This window comes from Labeo rohita, chromosome 6 (genome assembly GCF_022985175.1).
Source record: "Labeo rohita strain BAU-BD-2019 chromosome 6, IGBB_LRoh.1.0, whole genome shotgun sequence".
Classification (NCBI taxonomy): domain Eukaryota; kingdom Metazoa; phylum Chordata; class Actinopteri; order Cypriniformes; family Cyprinidae; genus Labeo; species Labeo rohita.
The window spans coordinates 25,263,652-25,286,012 of record NC_066874.1 but is presented as its reverse complement, the minus strand read 5'-3'; the positions used below and the strand labels follow the sequence as shown (position 1 = coordinate 25,286,012).

General features: G+C 36.1%; 3 protein-coding genes and 1 long non-coding RNA gene across 5 annotated transcripts; 2 read left to right on the top strand and 2 right to left on the bottom strand.

The window, feature by feature from the left end:
• Positions 1 to 16: 16 nt before the first annotated feature.
• Positions 17 to 3,221, bottom strand: ghrl (ghrelin/obestatin prepropeptide). 2 transcript variants are annotated; one of them, XM_051113064.1, is made up of 6 exons: positions 3,065 to 3,221; positions 1,738 to 1,837; positions 1,527 to 1,664; positions 1,330 to 1,431; positions 1,136 to 1,244; positions 17 to 148 (listed from the first exon to the last, which is right to left on the bottom strand). In XM_051113064.1, the coding sequence occupies exons 3-6, from the start codon at positions 1,638 to 1,640 to the stop codon at positions 141 to 143; spliced, it is 333 nt and encodes a 110-aa protein (XP_050969021.1). In that variant the 5' UTR covers positions 1,641 to 1,664; positions 1,738 to 1,837; positions 3,065 to 3,221; the 3' UTR covers positions 17 to 140. The 2 variants fall into 2 exon arrangements, with proteins under 2 accessions (XP_050969021.1, XP_050969020.1); XM_051113063.1 differs by having other exon boundaries at positions 1,330 to 1,434; positions 3,065 to 3,217.
• Positions 2,479 to 5,930, top strand: ccdc174 (coiled-coil domain containing 174). The gene is made up of 11 exons (XM_051113045.1): positions 2,479 to 2,603; positions 2,761 to 2,865; positions 2,955 to 3,055; positions 3,795 to 3,853; positions 3,941 to 4,103; positions 4,181 to 4,276; positions 4,367 to 4,503; positions 4,625 to 4,719; positions 4,992 to 5,121; positions 5,221 to 5,376; positions 5,482 to 5,930. Exons 1-11 carry the CDS (start codon positions 2,562 to 2,564, stop codon positions 5,787 to 5,789), a joined length of 1,392 nt encoding a protein of 463 aa, XP_050969002.1. The 5' UTR covers positions 2,479 to 2,561; the 3' UTR covers positions 5,790 to 5,930.
• Positions 5,931 to 6,236: 306 nt separating this feature from the next.
• si:dkey-28n18.9 (sorting nexin-5) lies at positions 6,237 to 11,415 on the top strand. Its single transcript, XM_051113049.1, has 15 exons — positions 6,237 to 6,399; positions 6,563 to 6,604; positions 6,981 to 7,088; positions 7,171 to 7,278; positions 7,363 to 7,432; positions 7,571 to 7,698; positions 7,944 to 8,027; positions 8,186 to 8,260; positions 8,352 to 8,382; positions 8,470 to 8,554; positions 8,686 to 8,725; positions 8,830 to 8,916; positions 10,514 to 10,603; positions 10,712 to 10,777; positions 10,979 to 11,415. Exons 2-15 carry the CDS (start codon positions 6,599 to 6,601, stop codon positions 11,120 to 11,122), a joined length of 1,122 nt encoding a protein of 373 aa, XP_050969006.1. The 5' UTR covers positions 6,237 to 6,399; positions 6,563 to 6,598; the 3' UTR covers positions 11,123 to 11,415.
• A 5,170-nt stretch (positions 11,416 to 16,585) lies between these two features.
• Positions 16,586 to 21,673, bottom strand: LOC127167194 (uncharacterized). The gene is made up of 5 exons (XR_007827959.1): positions 21,600 to 21,673; positions 20,890 to 21,000; positions 20,741 to 20,793; positions 20,023 to 20,666; positions 16,586 to 17,436 (listed from the first exon to the last, which is right to left on the bottom strand). It is a non-coding gene; the product is annotated as an uncharacterized LOC127167194 (long non-coding RNA).
• Between the last annotated feature and the right edge of the window lie 688 nt (positions 21,674 to 22,361).

The window sequence follows — 22,361 nt, the reverse complement described above, 5'->3', positions numbered from 1 at the left end:
ACCTAGAGGCAGAAAATGGTTTCTCTGTCATCCTTTATTCTGTCAAATCATGGTGTTGCAAAATGAATACATAATTTTTAATTTACAAACATTTTAAATGTTTTATAAGGAGTTGAGTCTTGTAGAACTGGTAGCTCTTGTCAGAATTCTGGAAAAAAAAGAACATGCAATTATTGAAGTAGTTTTGCAGAATACTAGAATTATTCAGAAGAAAAACAACAATATGCCAGAAAGCACTTTTAGTTGTAATGTTCTTTAAAAATCTTTAAGACACTTTCTGGGAAATAAGACAATTTTTCTATAGTGAATTTTGTCTGTAATAAAATACACTACCAGTCAAAAGTTTTTTTTGGTTTTTTTTAACGTTTTTAAGGAAGTTACTTCTGCTCAAAAAGTTTGCATTTTTTTGATTCAAAGAACTGCAAAAAAGCACAATTTTTAAATATTTTTACTATGTTAAATAACTGTTTTCTATTTGAATGTATTTTAAAATGTGATTTACTCCTGTGATTTCAAAGCTGAATTTTTAGCATCATTACTAGTCACATGATCCTTCAGAAATCGTTCTAATATTCTGATTTGCTGCTCAAAAAACATTTAATATTATGTTGAAAACAGCTTAGTAAATTTTTTTTTTTTTAAATCTAGAATTTAAAGCATTCTTGCTAAATAGAATTAATTTCTATAAGTATTAATTTCTATAATTTATTTTTATATTCATAAAAGAAGCCTAAAAATGTACTCAGCTGTTTAAAAAAAAATCATAATAATAATAAAAAATGCTTCTTGAACAGCAAATCAGCATAATGGAATGATTTCTGAAGGATCATTTGACACTGAAGACTGGAGTAATGATGCTGAAAATTTAGCCTTCGATCACAGGAATAAATTAAATGTTAATATATATTCAAATAGAAAGCAGTTACTTTAAATAGTAAAATATTTCACAACATTACTGCTTTTGCTGTGTTTTGGATCAAATAAATGTAGGCTTGGTGAGCAGACGTCTTTAAAAAACATTAAAAATCTTACTGTTCAAAAACTTTTGACTAGTAGTGTAGGTGTTTTATTGCATTTGCCATTTGATTTTTATAATACTTATATGGATCTGTTCTTAAAATTAGTGTTAACTCACCAAGTGGGGAATCACTAAGAAGATTCACCAGAACCTTCTGCAGCACAGGACCATATTTCTGATACTCAGCTTCATTCAGAGACACAGACAGTTCGAATGGAGCACTCATCTAAATGAAAAGTGAGAACAAAGTATGACTGCAATAGTAACTCATTAAAATCCTATTTAAAAGTGTACTTGCATTGAGTGTTTACCATTAACAGATCATCCTGTTTAATCACTGGGATCTCTGGCTCAGCAACGTCTCTTCCGCCCACCCGTGGTGGTCTTCGATCCTTAACATCGGATGTGCCAGTCTTCTAGCATAAATTCATGTAATCTTTTTTTAATCTTAAAACACATTAGTTTACTCCAAACATATCTCAGAAACATCCACCAGACAAACACTCACCTGTGGTTTCCGAGCAGGACTAAGGAAGCTGGTGCCACATCTTACAGACTCAACACACAAGGAAAGAGCACATAAGAGCAGAAACATGTGGCTGGCACGACAACGCAGAGGCATCCTGGGAAGTCACCTGGTTTAGTTCTGTTTTATGACAACACACTCAATATGCTATATGCACAGAAATAGTAAAAGATAAAATAAAAGTCAACCCCACCTTCGGTAATGATCAAACTGCTTCTGTAGGTCTGCACATGAAGATCTGCTTCTCACTTTTATAACAGCCTTTGGTTAACAATTAGCATTGAAGTCTACATCTGTAAGTGTGAAAACAAACAGAAGTAAAAAACCCTGATGGTTACTGTATGTGTGTGACAGAGATTTCCCTTAGGGTGATATGAATATGATGATAACAGATGATAAAGTCATATGGTGTTACACTGCTGTGTCAATAGCTATTAGTGTTACTAGACCACTGAACTATTACCATGGCTGGTTTATTTGATTGACCTGGTAATTCCTCTGTAACGGGAACACACTTTTAAGTGGACTCACCTTTGTACGTGGTTGGCAGCATTTATTTCCAACAACATGATCATCCTACTCTTGTGAAAAACTTATTTTATTGCATTTGATTTTTTTTTTTTTTTTGATCAATAACAATAATGTGTAGAGAATATGGCAAGAGCGTTAGTTTGAAGCAACTTGAACCATAAACCTTTGGTTTTCATATTTTCACAAACAAATAATGTACCACAGTATTACTACGTTTTCATGAAATGATACCAGCGTAATGACATATTTTTGAAAATTTAGTAACATGTTTTGGAACATGTCAGTTCACGTTAAAATGACAGTTTTCGTATTTTTCACTAAAAGGCAAAACGTACCACAGTATTACCATGATAAAATTCAAAATACTATTGTAGTCTGACCTCCTAGACAGCAGATGGCAGACTACATTTGTCCTTTTCAGGGATACACTGTTTTGCTCTTTGAATGTCAGTGTTAGCCTGGTTTACCTAAACAGCTAACTTTAAAATGGATAAAAAGAAGAAACCATACAGTGTCACAGCGTCATCGGTGAGTAATTCATATCTTGAATCGCCCTTTTAAACGAGGAGATTATAAGGAGCATTTTGGTTGAGTTTATTATAGTTAGCTTAGCATGACAGCAGTTTTAAACTGGGAATGATGGCCTGAAATCTCTTGACTAACATCTACTTTATTTACATTTCAGCTGGTTGATTTGAAAGCCGAATTATATCGGAAACAGGAACAATTTAAGCACGACCGACTTGGCCAGGACGCAGGAGCTGCTCAGAAGTCTAAGGCAAAAATAAAAGTACGACACGGACAATTAATGACAGCTAAATATTATCAGTGAATTATTATATAAATACGCTCGTTTTGTTTGATCATGTGTGCTCACAGAAGCCTAATGTCTGGAGCAAACAGAATGAAGGAGTCAATGTACGAGCACAGAAGGACGTTCAGCAAACTGCAGAGGAAGAAAACACACTTGATAAATCCAGGTGAATTACCTTTGAATGGGTACTGCATTATTCTGATTCTTTATATCCTCCTAATTCATTTTCTTTAGCCCCAAAAAATAAAATGTATGAATGTTGGTATATAACACAACATAGAGGGTTTGCATTTATGTCACGAGTTTGTCAGTTAAGTTACCCGGATGCGCGGATTGGCGATACTCGGATGTAAACAACAGCATGGACTGCACTGTAAATATACTACTGAATATGTTGTTTTGCTAATTTATGCTGTCTAAACCACAAACAACAACAAAAAAAGTCTTAGTAAGCAGGAGAGAGCACAATATTTTGACAAAGTAAAGTTAATAGGTGGTAAAGATAAGTACGAGCAATATTCATTTAGATATTAGCCTAATATTTCACCTGCCTGACTGGAAATTATAAGAACAAACGTGAATGTCGTCAAGATTCTTGCCCTTGAAAACCTGGTTCAGTTTGGCAAATCACAAACATCTTTTGTTCCTCATATAGTTTTTTTTGCATTCTTCTCCTTGATTTGTTATAACTTTTGGTGGTCTATAGTACTCCAAATGTTTTTCCCAGTCCGACCGATTGGTACAGCCCAAAACATGACAATAACTGACCATTTACAGCAGCAATAATCAGCAAAATATGCAAGTTTCGTTCTGTTCAGTGGCATTGTTTACGTTCCGTGCCACCGGCTGATTGATGACGTGTTGTAAAAACACTCTATTAATGTTTTCCATTTTGTCTTATGCAGGCAGAAATTGGAGGAAAAGGCACGTCTTTATGAACAGATGACTAAAGGAGATTTCCCAGGTATATGCTCGTGGGCATTCCCAGATTTAAATATTTAAGTTCTTGAAAAAATTTGTTGCAGTAGACTGCATTACTTTTTATCTTTAGATGAGGAGACTGAAAGTCTTTTCCTGGTGGACTTCACCCAAAAGATTATCAACCAGAGGAATGAACCTCAGACGCGCATTGCGAATATAGCAGGGGACCGAGATGGAGAGGACTCTGATGTGAACATCCCTGTTCCACCTCCACAGAACGCAAATGAAGAATGGTACCATACATTTATAAATGCGTATTAAACCTGATAAAAATGAATTTTTATATAAACTCTGCTGTGGGTTTTTGCAGGGTGGACTATGTCGATGCATTAGGACGTTCTCGAAGATGTCTGAGGAAAGACCTACCCAATTTTCAGAAAATGGACCAAGAATTTCAGAACAAGAGGTACACTTATTGTTCTTACCTTTGCGGTTTTTTGTATGTAATTAATTGGAATGGTTCTTGTTCAGTCTGTATCTGTTTTATTGTGTGCAGGGTGACTGGAGCTGATAGGACACTGTTATCTGAGGACATGAGGAGAGAAATGCAGAGAGAGCAGTGGGAGAGAGAGGAAGAGGAGCAGATGAAAAAACCTGTTGGACCCATTCACTATGAAAATATCAGAGAGCAAGGTAATGGAGACTATTGATCTCTACACACTGAAGCCTGTCTTTTGTGTAGAAAATGTCTCTAGTTCTTCTATGAGAATGCTGAAAATCTTTCTTCACATGCATTTTCTTGCGTTTGTTTCAGAGGCCAGGGAGCTGGGTGTTGGTTACTTTGCTTTTGCCCAGGATGAGGACCAACGAAGAAAACAAAGAGAAACTCTAGACATGCTGAGAGACCAGGTCAGATCAACTGAATTAAATGAAGAGTCACAAACTATTTTCTAAATCAGAGTGAGCTGACTAGGTAGACGGTAATTTAAGGTGTTGTAAGTATGCTTATGAAGCAAAGACTTCCAAAAGCCTGTCAGTATCCAGTAATTGTTTTTGTTATTTTACAGTATTTGTTTGTTCATTTCAAATATACAACTACTGAGCTTACTATGTCCTCAGTTTCTTGACTACTGTCTGAAGTTTAAATCAGCGTTTTTACAATTTTCTCTTTCTTTCTGCAGACCACAGATCAGCGCCACAAACGTGAGCAACTGAAGGAGAAGCGGAAAGCTCTGCTTGATGCTCGACTTGCTAAAGTGAGGATGAGGAGGATGAAGAAAAGCAAGCTGGAGCCAGGCGATGAAGAAGAAGGTGTGTTGTGGAATAATAGTTATTTAATTAATAGGTCTTAATGTGTATCTGTGTGTTGGTGATAAATTCTAAGGTCTATGTGGCTGTTTTGGGTTGTAGCTGCTCCTGATGTTGCTGAGAAAGAAGAAGATGATGATGAAGATTTGGTTGGACCTCCAGCTCCTCCAACAGTGCGGAAAGTAGAGGTGGAGATTCAAGAGAGAAAAGACACCAAACCTGGCGTTCCACATGTAAGAGAGTGGGACAGAGGCAAAGGTACGTGATCGTGCACATAAATGCACGTCATATTCTTTCCTTCCTCTACATTTACATTTGTTTTTGTGAAGATGCACAACTTTAAGCATTTATTTCTTTTTCCAGAGTTCTCCTGGGGTCAGTGGACCAGTCGGCGTCGAGAAGAGCGGGACTCAGAGTTTGCTCCTCCTTCTGCTTATTACACAGATGACACAAGAGCCAGTTACAGCAGAGCCACAGACAAAGGGCAGAGCAAAGGAAAACTTGCCTTCAAGTGGTCTGAAACCCAAATGTCCACAGAACGAGACACAGAGAACATATCTACTATGAGACAACCTTCTGACATACCCACATATGCACAACCTTCTCAACCACAGACTGCTCAAACACAGAGTCTGGACGACCTGTTATCGTACTACAAACACTCCACGTGAAAGTGCAAGTCTGAAAATCATTTGGGAAACTATGGGACGTGGCAAGCTGCATCAGTTAGTCTAGATGCATGTCAGTCTTAAGCAGCAGGGACAATAAAACCTTGTAACTGAATTGCAAAATTAGAATAAAGAATGACCAGATTTTTGTTTGTGCATCTTTTATTCCATCACAATTGTTCCAAAGTTCTTTCTATTCTTAACCATAATAATTTTTGTTATCAGTTGTTTCAATAGGTTGTAAAGATTACAAGTCTCTTTTGTCCATAAAATTATTTGTCAATCGAAAATGATAGATGATTTGTGAGACTTGTTTGTCACGGTATTTGTTAAATTATTTGAAATCCAGTCAACTCAAATCTGTTTCTGCATGTTATGAACACTGGGCAAAGTTTATGAGTTACACCTGACTGCAGTCTAACTGCTTAGTTACTCAGTAGCCTGTAATGAGTTGCTTTACAAGTTGCTTAGTTCACATGTAATGTGAGTGTATTCCATGTGTCATTCAAGAAGAGGACATTAAAAACTATATATTAGATAAAATTTAACATATATCCAAATCGCAGGACCAGAGTAACCTTTGATCTGAAGGATATCCTGTCTCCGCAGGAATGTACGTGTGAGCATTTTGTATCAACCAGAGAGAAAGAGCAAGGAAGGAAGGGAAAGGGTGGAAAAATTGGGGTGAAGAAGAGAGGACAGTAAAATGGTTAATATGGAAAATTGAGAGTTCTACTTTAAGTTTTCTTATATTTCTTTCTTTTGTTCCTTTGAAGACTAAACCAAAGTAGGAAAACCAATTGATTGCAAGGATGATGGTAAGTAACTATTTCTGGTTGTGATTATCACATGACTATGTAGTAACATGCTGTTCAGCCATCTGCTGACTGTAGTCAGCCACAATGAATGTTAATATTAATTTAAGCTTTAAATATCACGAAATGTAGTTTTCCAGTATTTATTATTGGTAATTACGTTACGTTGTTTATAGTTAATGTCCATTCATAATGCATTACTGTAAGTAAATGGCTGTGACTAAACAGGAAGATTACCTCAGCAGACTTAAGCTCTTTTAAATTTCACAACACGGATATTTGATAATAAAAGTCCCGTGAGTGATCATACCCGAATGCAAGCATTTTTCACATAATTGGTTCATTCTGTGTAAATCAATGTGTCTGTGTGAGTGTTCAGGAAGATTCAAATGAAGAAGCAGCACTAAGTGTAAGTGCGAGCAGCATCAGAATCACTGATGTGACTGAGGATGGAGACGTTCTGACGTTTGCCATCACGTCCCAGAAAGTAAGACGACTAGTAAATGTAAAAGCGTGTTTTAGATACGTTCTGTGGAACGTTACAATATCATTAAAATGTTTCCCCTCAGTTGAACAGCAGTGCTGGGGTCTGTGTTTTTCGAACATATGACGACTTTGACTGGCTTCAGCAGAGTCTGTTCTCACAAGAAAATCTTCCTGGACTTCAAGGAATTATAGTGAGTGAATTCTCCAAAACTCATCTTAAAAATATAAGATCTATGAATGAGAAAGGCACTAAGATTAAGTAATTATTCCCACAGTTCCCCCCTTTGCCCTCTAAAGCATTTCCGTCACAGTCAAACACCCAGACAAAAACACTCAAACAACTCGGTATGTATTACTTATATATCTGCATGATGTTAGTAAGCTAGTTGGTGAAGTTAGTAAGTTTTTTTGTGTGGATGCACATGGTTTGATGTTTTGTTTCTTGTGTAATGCATGTTATACTTTTTCTGGGTATGTGGTCAGGGTTCCTGGCTCTGGGACAGGATTGGAAGAGTTATTGTAAAGCTTTGGAGTTTTATCTCCAGCAGGTGGCAGCACACCCAACTCTCTGCAAGTGCAAATCTCTGGACAGCTTTCTTATTAATTCTGAGGTTTGCTATAAACACACACACATGCATTATTAATTCAAATTCAGCATCATAGCCTGTTGATTGCTCTAAATAAAATAATAGGGCAGTAAATATTCAGTTCAACTGAATGCAACTAATCAGGCTAACCTGATTATAACCTAAAGTAACTGAAGATAGCAGTTGTTTTTTAGAACATGGCAGCTGGTTTCTAGCTGGTCAAATCTTATGTGATAACCTTACGTCATTGCATGTATTTTTTGGACTAGTCTCCTGGAAAACAGCGAGGCAGGAAAGGAATTTTTAATCGCCTCAGTCAGGCTGTGGAGGAGATGAGGAAGGAAAGTCATAAGGTATCTGTGTGTGAGTGTGGGTTTATGAGTCAGTTTGTTCATGTGAGTGGTTTATGCACCTCTGGGAAAGTGACATATGATCTATGACTATACAAACATCATAGATCCGTAAATGTGATTTATATCACATATGTAAATATATAATTTAATACCTCCAGGATGTGGACAACTTCTTTCAGAATGAGAGGAACAAAAACACAAATGTTGCTGCGTTGTCAAAAGTTGCCACAGAGGTACACTATTTAAGCTGTTTTTAATTTCTGTTTGGCCAGTGGACTGTCATTTTATAATACATGGTGCAATCTTGTGCTCTTCTCTCAATAGAAATTACTTGATGTTGTGATGACAGAGCAAAGTAAGTAATTTCAAGAAGTTTATATACATGCTCAGTACACATTATTTAGGAATACAGTCACTATGTGTGTGTGTGTGTGTTTTACAGAGCTGGCTTTGGCCTGTGGACATTTCTCCACATCTCTTCATCTTTGTGTAAATCAGGACGATGCAGATGCTGTAGCTTTCTCCAAGTAAAAAGTTACTGAATAAAATGAGAATTTGTGTCTGCATTAATATACACACACTGAATAAAGAGAGAATGTGTGAGACATGCTTGTTTGATACGATAATCAATGTATTCAGATGTGTTGTGTTTCTTTAGGATTTGTTTGAAGCTGTCGGATATTATTGAGGCAGTAAAGGTAGGACCACTTTACATGCAAAAACTTTAACCACAGTTAAAGGGTTCTTAGTATATACAATTGTTCAATACTAATAATTGGATTTTTTTTTTTTTTATCTGTAGCGAAACTTTGAAAAAGTTGCTAGTAACAATATGTCTACTCTTGGTTTGGGTCTGGACCTGGAGTCTCGTTACCAAGAGGCAGAGAAAGTATGTTTTACTCAATGCATCAGTTGACTGTGATTATGTGTACTATTGTTACAACATTTAATACAGAGTAACTTGGATACAGTTTTTGGTTACAGTATTACCAGTTACATTGTCTGTTTTTGGCCCTGCCACCAAATAGTTGTCCTCCTGTAACAAAAAAAACACAACAGAACATTGGCTTGACAATGTAATGACTTGCAGAAAGAATCTTTGAAAAATTCCCACTGCTAATGCAGTCAAAGACCAGTGTTATTTCAGTATCATTAAGATTTTGTTTAAAATTTTGAATTAGTTTCTATTTTATATTTCCAATTTAATTTTAGTTAAAGCTTTAGTAACTTCATTGTGTTTTCTTATTGTTTTTTAACATTTAAATATTTCTTATTATTTATTACTTATTAATTATCTATATTTTATTTTAGTTATTTTAGTACATCAGGTTTAAACTAAATGAAAAGTGCTGACTTGGCAACTACCTAAAATACATTTTGTTATACTTATTTTAGTTAATGCCTATTTTATTTCATTTTAATTTACACTACAGCAAATGTTTTTGAACAGTAGGATGTTTTTCATGTTTTTTTAAAGTAGTCTCTTCTGCTCACCAAGTTTGCATTTGCATTTGCATGATTCAAAGAACGGCAAAAAAAGTAAAAAAGTGAATTTTTACTATTTAAAATAACTGTTTTCTATCTGAATATATTTTAAAATGTAATTTATTCCTGAATTTTTAGCATCATTACTCCAGTCACGTGATCCTTCAGAAATCATTCTAATATTCTGTTTTGCTGCTTTTATTATTACTATTATTGTTGAAAACAGCTGAGTAGAGTTTTTCAGGTTTCTTTTATGAACAGAAAGTTCAGAAGAACAGCATTTATCAGAAATAGAAATCTTCTGTAACCTTATAAATGTCTTTATCATCACTTTTGCTAAATAAAAGTATTAATTTCTATAATTTCTTTCCCCCAAAAGATTATACTGACTCAGAGCTTTTGAATGGTATAGTGGATGTTACAGACCTTTTCATAGCAGATAAATGCTGATCTTTGGATCTTTCTATTCATCAAAGAATTAATAAAAATGAATTAAAATGTTTCTTGAATAGCAAATCAGCATATTGGAATGATTTCTGAAGGATCATGTGACTGGAGTAATGATGCTAAAAACTGAGCTTTGAAATCACAGGAATAAAATACATTTTAAAATATATTCAAATAGAAAACAGTTATTTTAAATAGTAAAACATATTTAAAAATATTACTGTTTTTGCTGTACTTTGGATCAAATAAATGCAGGCTTGGTGAGTAGAAGAGACTTCTGTTCAAGAAAAATCCTTCTGTTCAAAGACTTTTGGCTGGTAGTGTATTTCAAATAACAAACATGATTTTCATGGTTTTAATTGTAGTTCTCTACAAAAACACAGTCACAGACTGGACCGGTGCTGGACTGTATATCAGCACTCCACAATGCGTCCAAACCGCTTGTTTATATATACTGTAAAATAAATTATAGTGAATGCAGGTTTGTATAAAATATAATAAAATTGGACGCAAGGCTGCTTTGATAGTTATTGTCCATGCTTGTGTTGTTACAGGAGATGCTCTTCAGAAGAACCTGTAAGCTGATAGAGCTGGAAACCGTTAAGAAGAATACAGAAAAAGCCAAGGCCAATAAGAGAGAAGTGGTACGTTTTAATCTGCGTTATCTACCATTCATTCTGTCCACACCGAAATGTTCATGTCATGTGTGAGTGGTAAATTCAGATAAAGTCTTTCTGGGTCTGATACTCTAGATGGAAGCATTTCAAAAAGCAGTTGAGAAAGAGTTCAACCAGACCTCATCTGTGGCTAAACAAGAGGTAAATACTGTGACTGATATTAAACCCAGTCTGCTAAATATGTTACCACAGTGGGAAAGTTGTTACATTGCAAATTTGAACAACCTCATGACATGACTTCTTGATCTGATAATAAGTCATGTCACAAGGTTGATCAAGTTTTCATATTGCTTATTTATAGCGGATATACTGTACTATAATTATTGGACTAATGTGTGACAGATCGAGCGTTTTCATAGCTCCCGAGTGAATGTACTGCAGAAGTTCCTGATTGGCTGGTGTGAACAACAACTCAACACAGCAAAGGAGTTTGCTGAACTCTACTCTCAGCATCTGGAAGCTTGCAGAAACATGTACTCAGAATGAATGAAACATAAGCAGGCAGTAGATTATGACAGTATAGCTGGTAATGTTATTAAACTTTTCAGAGACAGCTTAAAAAAATGGAAGTGCTGTGTAAATGTATTCTATTTAGTTTAATCTCTTATCTTTTTAATCACTTGAGGCCTTTAATTTGATTGTTCTTAATCTTTTTCCGTCTTTAACACTTAAAGTCATCTAATTTGAACACCAATGTAACTTCCAGTTCCACAGTTCTAGATTAGGCTACAGATTCAGAATTGAACTTTGTCCCATGTAAGCTTGCAATAAAGCTATAAAACCCATGCCTGTTTCTAATTTGTGCACTGGCTGAATAACTATAGCGCAGAAAAAAAAATACTCATAAGGAGTTGTGTTTGTGAAAGTAGTCATCAACATGAGCACATTATTTGGGTAGAAAATCATTGTAATATATTTTTTGTCCAATAATATATATGTTTGATTATGATACAGTAATATCCAATGTTTCTACAATTTGTATGAGCTATTATTTTTGAGCAAGGGTATTTTTGACTACAACGTTTCGACCCTTTCACATATCTAAAACATGTCCATGGTTTTTGTGTGTGCGTGTGTGCTGTGTGTGTTCACATAGCTAATATGACAAAAGTCACCTACCATACCACCATCACCTACCAAAACAACTTACCAAACTATTTTCCACATTTATCTCTTAATTCTCAGTTCTTGGTTTTCTGTAATTATTAATTAAATCATTCATTCACTCATTCATACATTCATAATTACCTGAATTGAAACGTGGTTATGGAAATACATTTGTAACTTGTGCATATAGCTAATGTGTGTGTGCTGACCTCTTGTGTATGCAGTAAATGACCGCAGCTTCTCCTGCTGCTATTACTAGAAACAGCACAGAGACTGAAAAATGTGGTTTAGATAATGCTGTATTTTCACCTTTCTCTACTGAAGGAAAACAGAGAGGAAGAGGAAAACCATAATATTACAAACTATTGCATAATGCTTTCTGGAAGGTTAGTGTTCCAATGTGAGTTAAGTTTGACAGGAACGCTAAGGGGTCAATCTGTGTATCATACATTCATCCTCTGTCCATTGTTCAAATCAAGTTTATCTGGTCTTTCTGTGTCTAACGCTGAAGGTGGAAGAGTTTCAGAAAGCCGTTGCAAACGAGTTTAACCTGATCTCATCTGTGGCTAAACAAGATGTAAATACTGTGACTATTGTTAAACCTAAAGAAGACTCACTACCAAGTCTCACTACCAAGAGGCAAAGAAAGTATGTTTTACTCAATGCATCAGCACAGCTATGATCAATCATGTGTACTATTGCTTCTATACAACATTTAATACAGACTAACATACCTTTCAGTGCAGTATTCATAGTTATTTTGTCTATTTTTGCTAGACAAAACAAATGTTAGATTATCTTGAGTAATTTTTGCAGACCAGTGTGTCATTTTATTATTGTTTTTTTGTTTAAACAGTTTTTATTTTTATTATTTTTTTAGTTCTTTTAGTGCATCACATTAAAACGGAATAAAACATAAGAAATAACCCGGTCACACACTGAAACACAGACAAGCAGAGTGATATACAATGAAAATCTCTAGAATGTCACTCTGTTCAATCCAATTCAAGAAGCAGAACTAAACAAAATTCAGGCTATTTGTGTACAAAACCAATTTTGAACATTTAACTATAACCCTTGAAACATAAATTCAGTCAAATGTGTTAAAATTGCTTATATGTAATAAATAATATTCAATGCAGGATTGTATGCAACGTAATTAAATTTGACTCAGGACTGCTTTTATAATAATTTTCAATTTTTGCTTGTGTTGTTACAGAAGATAAAAAAGCAGTTGAGAAAGAATTCAACCTGATCTCATCTGTGGCTAAACAAGAAGTAAATACTGTGACTGATGTTAAATCCAAAGAAGATTATCTGGATTTAACATATCACAAGAGTGGTCAAGTTTCCACATTGTACACTTATAGAGCATATATTTTAATTATTTGGAGTAAGGTGAATGTGCTGATTGGTTGGTGTGAACAACAGCTCAGCACAACTCCCAGCATCTGAAAGCTTGTAGAAACATACTCAGAATGAATGAAACAAACAGGTGGTAGGTGCAAATGCTGAGGTGATGGCTGTGTAGAAAGAATCATATTCATAGTGAGTTGGTGTTTGTCAAAGTAGTCATCAACATGAGCGTGTTATTTGGGTAGGCTACACTGTAAAAAATAAAAAAACACAATTTGTTGAGTCAGCTTAAAATAATTTGTTACCCTGCTGCCTTAAAATTTTAAGTTCAGTCAACTAAAATAAGTTCAGTCAACTTGAAATGTTAAGTTGAATTATTTTAAGTTGACTCAACAAATAGTTTTTTACAGTGTAGTCTTACAGGTTAGATTGGTCAAACTGGTGATAACTTTCTAAAGTTACTTACACAAAAATGTATGTTTGATTGTATGCTGATAAATTGAATTATAAAAGTAAACTGATTATAGATCCTTTGTCTAACTGCTAGTTGGTTAGGTATTTTTTTAAAGGGGGTATCAAATGACCATTTTCCACAAGTTGATATGATTCTTTAGGGTCTTAATGAAAAGTCTATAACATATTTCGTTTAAAATTTCTCAATGGTAGTGTAAAAAACATTTTTTACCTGGTCGATGGTTCTGGTCGATGTTGCTTTAAATGTTAATGAGCTCTGCTCGCCCCACCCCTCTCTTCTCTCTGTGGAGTGACAAGCCTGTTTACTTTAGCTGCATTTAGCCACGAAACTTGCTAACTAGCATGCTAACTTAGGAAAGGCCATTGCAAGGATTCATAAAAAAAAACCCCTTATACTCACTTCTGCTGTAAGTGAAGCTGGATCACAAATGATTTGCGCGAACATAGACGCATTTATGTAGATCGGGAGGTGCATTCCCTTCACAAACAAACATAATCCACTGCATCTTCAGCGGCTCAGATGTCGGGAGTAAATGACAACTACTATGTTATTACATCCAACAACAGAACACCTGAATCACTTAGGAGCCATTCTTGTCCACTTTCCTGTTCCGGCATCAAAACAATGGTGATCGGACTGTTACTGCGCATTCAAGGCGGGTCTAAGGTAAGACGGCCGTGTCAATCAACTATTCACATTTACAATTATTCTAATTCTTAGTTTTGCATGACGATATGATGAATGGATGGTTCATTTCTTAACAGCAGACTGATTCAGTTGATCTCACACACAAAAATGAAATCGTTTGCCTGATGAAAAAAAGTATTTAAAACAGGTTCATATTTTAGAAAATGTAGTTAATATTTGCGTCATTATTGATTTATCTCATCCACCCGAGAATAATCAGAATGCATTTTTTTATTACCCGACCCACCCGAACCGCGGATTATCCGCAGCGCCCATTTCGCTAGATGTAAACAACACTGGTCTAGAAGCACTTCCTGTTTTTTTGTTTTTTATTTTTTATTTTATTTCACATATACAAATACATCTTAAAGGTGCTAATGTAACATTTTCATCCAGTCAAATGTTATGTTGGTTGTATTTTTTTTGTAATGTTTGTGTAAAGTTAAAAAAAAAAGAAACAGGAAGTGTATCGGGACCAGTATGTTTACATCTGACGAAATGGTCTATAACCGCCATCCGCCTTAACATAATGGCTGTGTTTATGCAAAAGGTGCCAGTATGGATAAAGAAGGCCAACAGTCAGAGTTGCAGTCATGCGAAAGAGTTTAATGATGACAAGTTTAATGAAGTCAGACAAACAGGCTCATCTAGAAAAGTGTAACATGCAAAGTCACTGCAAATTACAGTCTTGGAAAATCAGTTATGTGTTCTCTATATATCTATATATTGATAGGTTGTCTATTGAAAGGTTCAAGAAATATGTATATTACAGCAACACTCCTTTAATTCTGGGTCTCTTCTTTTTTGGTTCACACTTGGTATCTTCACAGCCAAAAGTGACCGAAGCCTTAAAATTAAACTTTCTTTTTTTATTTTCCAACCCTTTAACTTATCTGAATCATGTCCATGATTTTATTTATTTAATTATTTGTGTGTGTGTGCTCACATAGGCAATATGGCAAATGTCACCAAGCTACGATCTTTACATTTCAAAATGTAAACTGTTCTGTTCAAAAGCGACTGAAGAGGCCCAGAGGGTTAAAACTGTTTCTCAATCTTTTTTAAAATTGATAATGTAATTTATCAATTATCAATTTATCAGTTAATTTATGCAACTTTACACAACTTAATATCTTACACAACAATATTTGATTGTAATATAAGATATCATAATCAAATATTATCAAAATATACATCTGACAGAGGTGACGAAAACCTGAGTTTGTAGTCATTTTAACTATCAAATATATTGAATCAATCAATTACTGTATTAAAACAAATGCAACAAACAGTGAGTATGTTATTGTTTGTGAAGCTTTTATTTAAGATTCACATTTAGGTATTTTGATTGATATCATTAGAACACAAATGATCTGTTACCTCTCCTCAAGACAGTATGTCTGCTGTGCATCTGCAATGCTATGGTAACAACTTTTAAAAACAGTTAAATGAACAAGTAAAACAATTAATTGTTATCTATATCCATCCATTTGCATTCACCAGGATCTTAGTATTCACATTTAAACATCTTAACAAATGATCCAACAATTATCAGAATACATATGATCAGAATACAGACAAGCTGTATTATGTATAGATATGTTTTATCCAGTGTTATGTGTTCCCTCAGCCTTAATTCCCTCAACCCAAACTCTTGTAGTAGCCATTTTGTTTTCTCTGTTGATGCTAGGTAAAATAGGTAAAATAGGTAAAAGTAAAATACAGGTAAAGAAATTACAGACTCACATAATATCTTAAACTGCTTACATAAGAAGAAAAATAAAATATCAAGCAAAATAAAATAATAATAATAATTAATAATGCTTTTCAATAATTATTGATTAAAATAATGTAATTACAGTTTGGAAATTATTTAAAAATGATTTATGTAAGATTACAAAACACTAATCAGGTAAAAAGAGAGAAAGAAGTAAAATGTTAAGCTATATTTATGACATTAATGTGCATTTAAAACATATTTAAATTGACTTGTCCTGGTGTGTTTTCTTCCACTGTCCTTTTATGACTACACTGTACATAATTATTTTTCAAGTTGTAAATACAACAGATTATTGAAATATGTTTCAAAAGAAAACGCTATTTCAGTTTTTCTAATTGTTTGTGAAATTTACTAGCAAATTCTGTCTGCAAATTTTTACTCCAAATATTTCGTTATTTATTTATTTATTTATTTTTTACATATTTTTACATCATTTAAAAATATTTTGTAAGTGTTTTTTTAGCTTCTTCAAGGGAGGAGGTTTGTTTTCTATTTGCAAGATTGATGTCATCAATTTCACAGCAGGTGATGCTCCTTTCAAGGGTTTCTTTAGGGAACTGTAATACACCATCGAAATTAAATGCTAGGCTAACATGATCCCATACATAATAATTCTCAGACACAGGTTCAACATCTGCTATTTTGTCTTCTGTATTCAGTGTCAGTTTAAATTTAATTTTATTACCAATGGCTTGTGCTGTCCAGACAATTTGATTTTGCCTGTACTCTATAAATGGGCTTTCTTCAATCCTTGGAAAATTCTCAAACATTGTATTGTCATCAGGACTGTGAACGAGAACAACATACATGATCTCCTGCTTGTAAAACATTGTCTTATATTCTCTGAGAACTGGGTCTTGGCCTCCACACATCTGCTCCTTGTATGCTTCCATCAGTTTTTCCAGTGGAAACGTGAACCGAAAATTGCCGTAGCGTGATTTGTCAATGTGGAATGCAGGTGATGTGGTGAATTTGCTGAGGAATTGCTCCTGCTTTTCTATTTGCTCTTGGGATCTGTTTGGGAACACCTTCTCCAAAAAACGTTTCTCAGCTTCTTTTATATTGTCATTATCAATCTTTAGACTCCACCATGATAAGTTCTCATTAGCCTTGAATCCCCCTGACTCCATGATTTTCGGAAAATCATCGCCGTTAGTGACATGAGTCACCTCAGAGATGTGAAATTCAGTGGGGGTTGGGTAGTGTGGGATGTATCTATTCAGATTTTCAAGTATTTTTAGTTCATAGGGTTTTCGCAATCTTTTAAAGTCATCGTGTATTTGCTTGACATTCGTATCATCCTGAAGTTCTTTTTTTCAGATCCTCGATGCTTATGTGTCTGTCACAGCTGACCTCAGTATAGTTGCGATTATTTATTCTCCCAGTAAAGGCATACTAGAAAGACAAATATTTAACATCTCACTTGTACAGTATCAGCTTTAAATACAAAAAAAAAGCAATTTATACAATTTTTGTTCTTTTTGATAATGGTCAATTTAAAACAAAACACAACCACCCTTTCTACTCTGTACTTGCTGTTGTCTCTCATGCTCCACCATAGAAACCAAACAGTGCTCTGTGACTCATCAGCAATGTTTCTTAATCAGCAGTGTTTACTTTTTACCTACTTTTGGCTTGGTTTTAGGCTAGATTATGTTCTGAACTAGGGGTGGAACAGTTCACCACACATGGTTTGGCACACACTAATAATAAATAACGTAAAACAAACAGGGTTCGAGTTCAGCTAATGTATGTTTCTGCTAATGGATGCGCATTCTGGCTTCCCAGTATATTACAACAACAGCGATGGAAAAAAAAACAGTGGACAAAACAGTCACTCTTGTTCAATGCAAATGCTGTACGCTGGAATATGAGCCGTCATACTGATCTACTATTTCTTTTTTTTTTCTGAGACAAAATTTTAAAGTGTATCTCCTCCTAGAGCTTTTTAAGTTTCAACCACCAAACTCAGCCCAGACCTTCAGACTGGTCTGACTCGGGTTGCTATATCTTTTCTAACTGATCCGGTTTATAGTTTTTGTGAACCAGATTATCAAAACCACCAAAAATCCCATAGACTTTCTTTGAGGGGGTGAAAACTTTTGTACAATGAGTCTTATGGTGCATTTAAACGGTTTATTGCTATAGCAAAGCTTAACAACTCCCTACCTAAATAAAAACAAAACACAAAACCAGCTTAAGCTGATTGGCTGCTTTGGGTGGTCTCCCAGGCTGGTTTTAAAGTGGTTTAAAGTGGTTTTGGCCTATTTTTAGCTGGTCAGGCTAGTCTTAGCTGGTCAAACTGGAAGACCTGTTAAAAGACCAGGCATTCTTAAACCAGCTATTTTCAGTTTAAACCAGCTAAGATAGGGCTGCCCAACCCTGTTGCTGGAAATCTACCTTTCTTCCAGCAACAGGGTTGGGCAGCCCTGTCTTAGCTGGTTTCAGCTGGTTTCAGCTCCAACCCTGATCAAACACAACTGAACCAACTATGGACCTTTCTTACATTTCCGGGTTTCTCACAGCGGAAGTCGTCATAGTTGGGTAAAATCTGAGAGCAGTGAATGAGAGAGTACCACAAATATATTTTTTGCATTCACATTTGCTCAAATAGCAAAAGAAAAACTACATGATAATGTTCTCATTACTTTTAATCAAAAGAAAAAAATTGAGCTAGACTGATATCGGCAGTCAGAAGAGAGAACAATGTCAAATTTACCATCCCTCCCATAAATGTGGCAATAGACACACCCTTGCATAGTGCTAACTATTTTTTTTTGTAACTTGATGAAAGGTGTTATAACACAAAGTATAGTGTTATAAATGCACATACATACTTTTAAAAATCTAAATATAAAAAAAGTTTAAAGAATTTATGATGATGATGACCATTAAAATGCCTCATCACAGGCTTGTGAAAAGGGTCCATTAGGATCTGAAGTAGCACTTGATAATTACAGACAGGTGTGTTTGATCAGTGTTGGAACTAACTTCTGCAGAAAGACCTCCAGGAACAGGGCTGGGCACCCCTAAGCTAAGACTAGACAACCAACCTAGGCTGGTTCTAGCTGGGTTTTAGCTGAATCAACTGGTTTTAGCTTGTTTAAACGTGCTAATCATGCTAGCAACATGCTAATAACACGCTATTCATACTAGCAACGTGCTAAGTATGCTAGCAACATGCAAGTAACTTGCTAATCATGCTAGAAACATGTTATCAACGTGCTAGTAACTTGCAAATTTTGCTAGCAACATTAGTAACTTGTTAATCATGCATGCTAACAACATGCTTGTAACATGCTAATCATGCTAGCAACATGCTAATAACATGCAAATCATGCTAAAAACAGACTAGCAACATGCTAGTAACTAGCTAATCATGCTATCAACATGCAAGTAACTTGGTAATCATGCTAGATACATGCTAGAAACATGCCAGTAACTTGCTAATTATACTAGCGACATGCTAGTAACTTGTTAATTATGCTATTAACATGCTAGCAACATGCTAGTAACTTGTTAACCATGCTAAAAACATGCTAGTGACTAGTTAATGATGCTAACATTTTAGTAATACCCTAGCAACCACCCTTGGTACCCTAGCAACAACATAGCAACACCCTAACATTAAAGTGTTAGAAGTATTGTGTTTGAATGGACAAATTCACACAAAATGCTGTTCATAAAGTTGAATTGTTCCACCCCTGTTTTGAACTACTTTCAAATTATACATTTCAGTTATCATATATAAGGATATGAGTCCATGTTCTTGGACATTATTTTGATTGTACAGTAACACATCAGCATTAGATTATACTAAAAGCAAACCATTTTAATTAAAATTCAATTTAAGTAAGTTTTATTTATTAAGGATTTTTTTTCCCAATATGCTTTACTATTTGACTCTTAATTACCTTTATTTGTGACTAAGACCGTCACTAAGACTTGTCATTAATAAAACGTCAGTAATTGTGTACTTACTCGTTTAGCTGCCTCTGCCATTTTGAGAGTTTTAAGCAAGTTGTGATCCTGTTGGTCACTGAGAAAAGCAGAAGCTAGTGCAATGCTCTGCACATTTATTAAGTCTTTCATTCTGCCACGCCTGTGAGGGCAGGGCTTTTTTAGAGACCATGTCTGATGTATGAAATGAGATCATGCCTAATCATGTTATTTTGTTTGTTTGTAGTGAATATTAAAACAGATAAATATAGCACTTTAAGAATGCGCTTTGCTTTTTCAATGTTGGACATGATAATATTGCAAAATGCCTAAAAAATAAAGCTAAGAGAGGGCTAAAAAAAACATAATAATATATGATTTTCATTTGACTTTTTGTTCTGTCATCATAAATAATCCATGAATACTGTCTAGAATTGCATAAAAAGGACAACATAACAAGAATAATAATGCCTAATTAGATTTACATTCACCTGTCCTCATTTAGCAGATGCTTTTTTAACAATAAATTTGTCATGTAATGTTGAGCGGCAAACAGGGTTTAGTAAGCCAAATGTACATTTCACAACACACCTGACATTCTACTGTTCCTTTGATCTGTTCCCGATAGTTCCATACATTTCCTCAGCATTGTATTTTTTCTGCAGAGTAACATACGTTGAATCCTCCTAAAGAGACATGATGAAAAGATCCTTAAGATCCGGCCAACATATTAATTTGTTAAATGTGTATTGAAACTTACAAAATTATTTTCCACATTCATCTCTCCATTCTCCGTTCTTGCTTTTCTGTGAGCTTTAAAAACAGAACAGTAAATACCTAAATTAAAACATGCTAATGGAAATGTATTTGTGACTTGAGTGTGCATTCAGCTAATGTGTGTGTGCTGACCTCTGTGAATGCAGTAAATGATGGTGGCTCCTCCTGCTGCTATTACCAGAAACAGCACAGAGATCAACACGCTGTGACTCAGTATAGGTGGTGTTGTACTTTCACTTCTCTCTAATGAAGGAAAACAGAGAGGAAGAGATAAATTGTTTTAACCATAATATTACACAAGAATCTTTTCTGGAAGGTTTAGTTGTGAATGAATATAGTGTGCAGTTAATGCAGATAAAATCCTACCAGAGAATTTATTTGAAACAGTAAAAAAACATTGATTAAATTCATAATTTTACAGTCGGCAAAAGAAAAAGGGGGAAGGTCAGTTGAGAAATTCATTTTGTAGGTGCGATTCTTGCTATATTTCAAAATAGAAATAAGCAGAAATGGTACAAGCTGATGAGGAAATTTGAACTAGAACATCAGATGAATATATTGGTGTCACGTTCGAAATGCTAGAAATGAGGTGAGGGTCCAAAATGCAGGGAAGGGAAATTTTAATAAAACAAAACACAAATAAACAAACCAAAAGGCCAACACGGCACAACACGACTAGAATCAACACAGAGGAACACACACAAAGACAATGCAGCCAGAATGAGTAGTGGGAAATGAGAGTTCTTATAGACCAGATAATTGTGAACAGGTGAGAGCTAGATGAGTGCTAATGACCAGACAGGTGTACAATCAGGGAAGTGCAGTGCAGGGAGAACAGCGACCTCAGGTGGCTAAGGGAAGCCCCACAGCCCAGATCATGACAGTACCCCCTCTCAAGGGAACGGCTTCCAGACGTTCCCAAAAAAAAAAAAAAAAAAAAAAGGGAGGAGGAACGGTGGAAGGTGCATCAGGGGGAGGGATGGCGGGCCAGGCCCGTGCAGCGGAGGAACGTCAGTGGACACTGCCGCCAGGGGAACGTGAGCTGGCCTCGCCACCAGTGGAACGTCCGCGGTCACCGCCGCGTCAGGAACAGAGAGCGCGGTCACCGCCGCGTCCAGAACAACGAGCGCGGTCACCGCCGCGTCCGGAACAAAGATAGCGGTCACCGCCGCGTCCGGAACAGAGATAGCGGTCGCCGCCGCGTCCGGAACAGAGATAGCGCGGTCGCCGCCGCGTCCGGAACAGAGATAGCGCGGTCGCCGCCGCGTCCGGAACAGAGATAGCGCGGTCGCCGCCGCGTCAGGAACAGAGATAGCGCGGTCGCCGCCGCGTCAGGAACAGAGAGCGCGGTCGCCGCCGCCGCCAGAGAGCGCGGTCGCCGCCGCGTCCGAACAGAGAGCGCGGTCGCCGCCGCGTCTGGAACAGAGAGCGCGGTCGCCGCCGCCTCAGGAACGGAGATAGCGGTCGCCGCCGCGTCAGGAACGGAGATAGCGGTCGCCGCCGCGTCAGGAACAGAGAGCGCGGTCACCGCCGCGTCAGGAACAGAGAGCGCGGTCACCGCCGCCTCAGGAACGGAGATAGCGGTCGCCGCCGCGTCAGGAACG

Coding starts and splice junctions, on each gene's coding strand:
- si:dkey-28n18.9 (XM_051113049.1), top strand. Junction 8,028..8,185: donor TGAGGAAGGAAAGTCATAAG/GTATCTGTGTGT, acceptor TAATACCTCCAG/GATGTGGACAACTTCTTTCA. Junction 10,604..10,711: donor AGGCCAATAAGAGAGAAGTG/GTACGTTTTAAT, acceptor CTGATACTCTAG/ATGGAAGCATTTCAAAAAGC.
- ghrl (XM_051113063.1), bottom strand. CDS start 1,640: ATGCCTCTGCGTTGTCGTGCCAGCCACATGTTTCTGCTCTTATGTGCT. Junction 1,435..1,526: donor GTCCTGCTCGGAAACCACAG/GTGAGTGTTTGT, acceptor AATTTATGCTAG/AAGACTGGCACATCCGATGT. Junction 1,245..1,329: donor AACAGGATGATCTGTTAATG/GTAAACACTCAA, acceptor CTTTTCATTTAG/ATGAGTGCTCCATTCGAACT.
- ccdc174 (XM_051113045.1), top strand. CDS start 2,562: ATGGATAAAAAGAAGAAACCATACAGTGTCACAGCGTCATCG. Junction 3,056..3,794: donor AACACACTTGATAAATCCAG/GTGAATTACCTT, acceptor TGTCTTATGCAG/GCAGAAATTGGAGGAAAAGG. Junction 5,377..5,481: donor AGAGTGGGACAGAGGCAAAG/GTACGTGATCGT, acceptor TTCTTTTTCCAG/AGTTCTCCTGGGGTCAGTGG.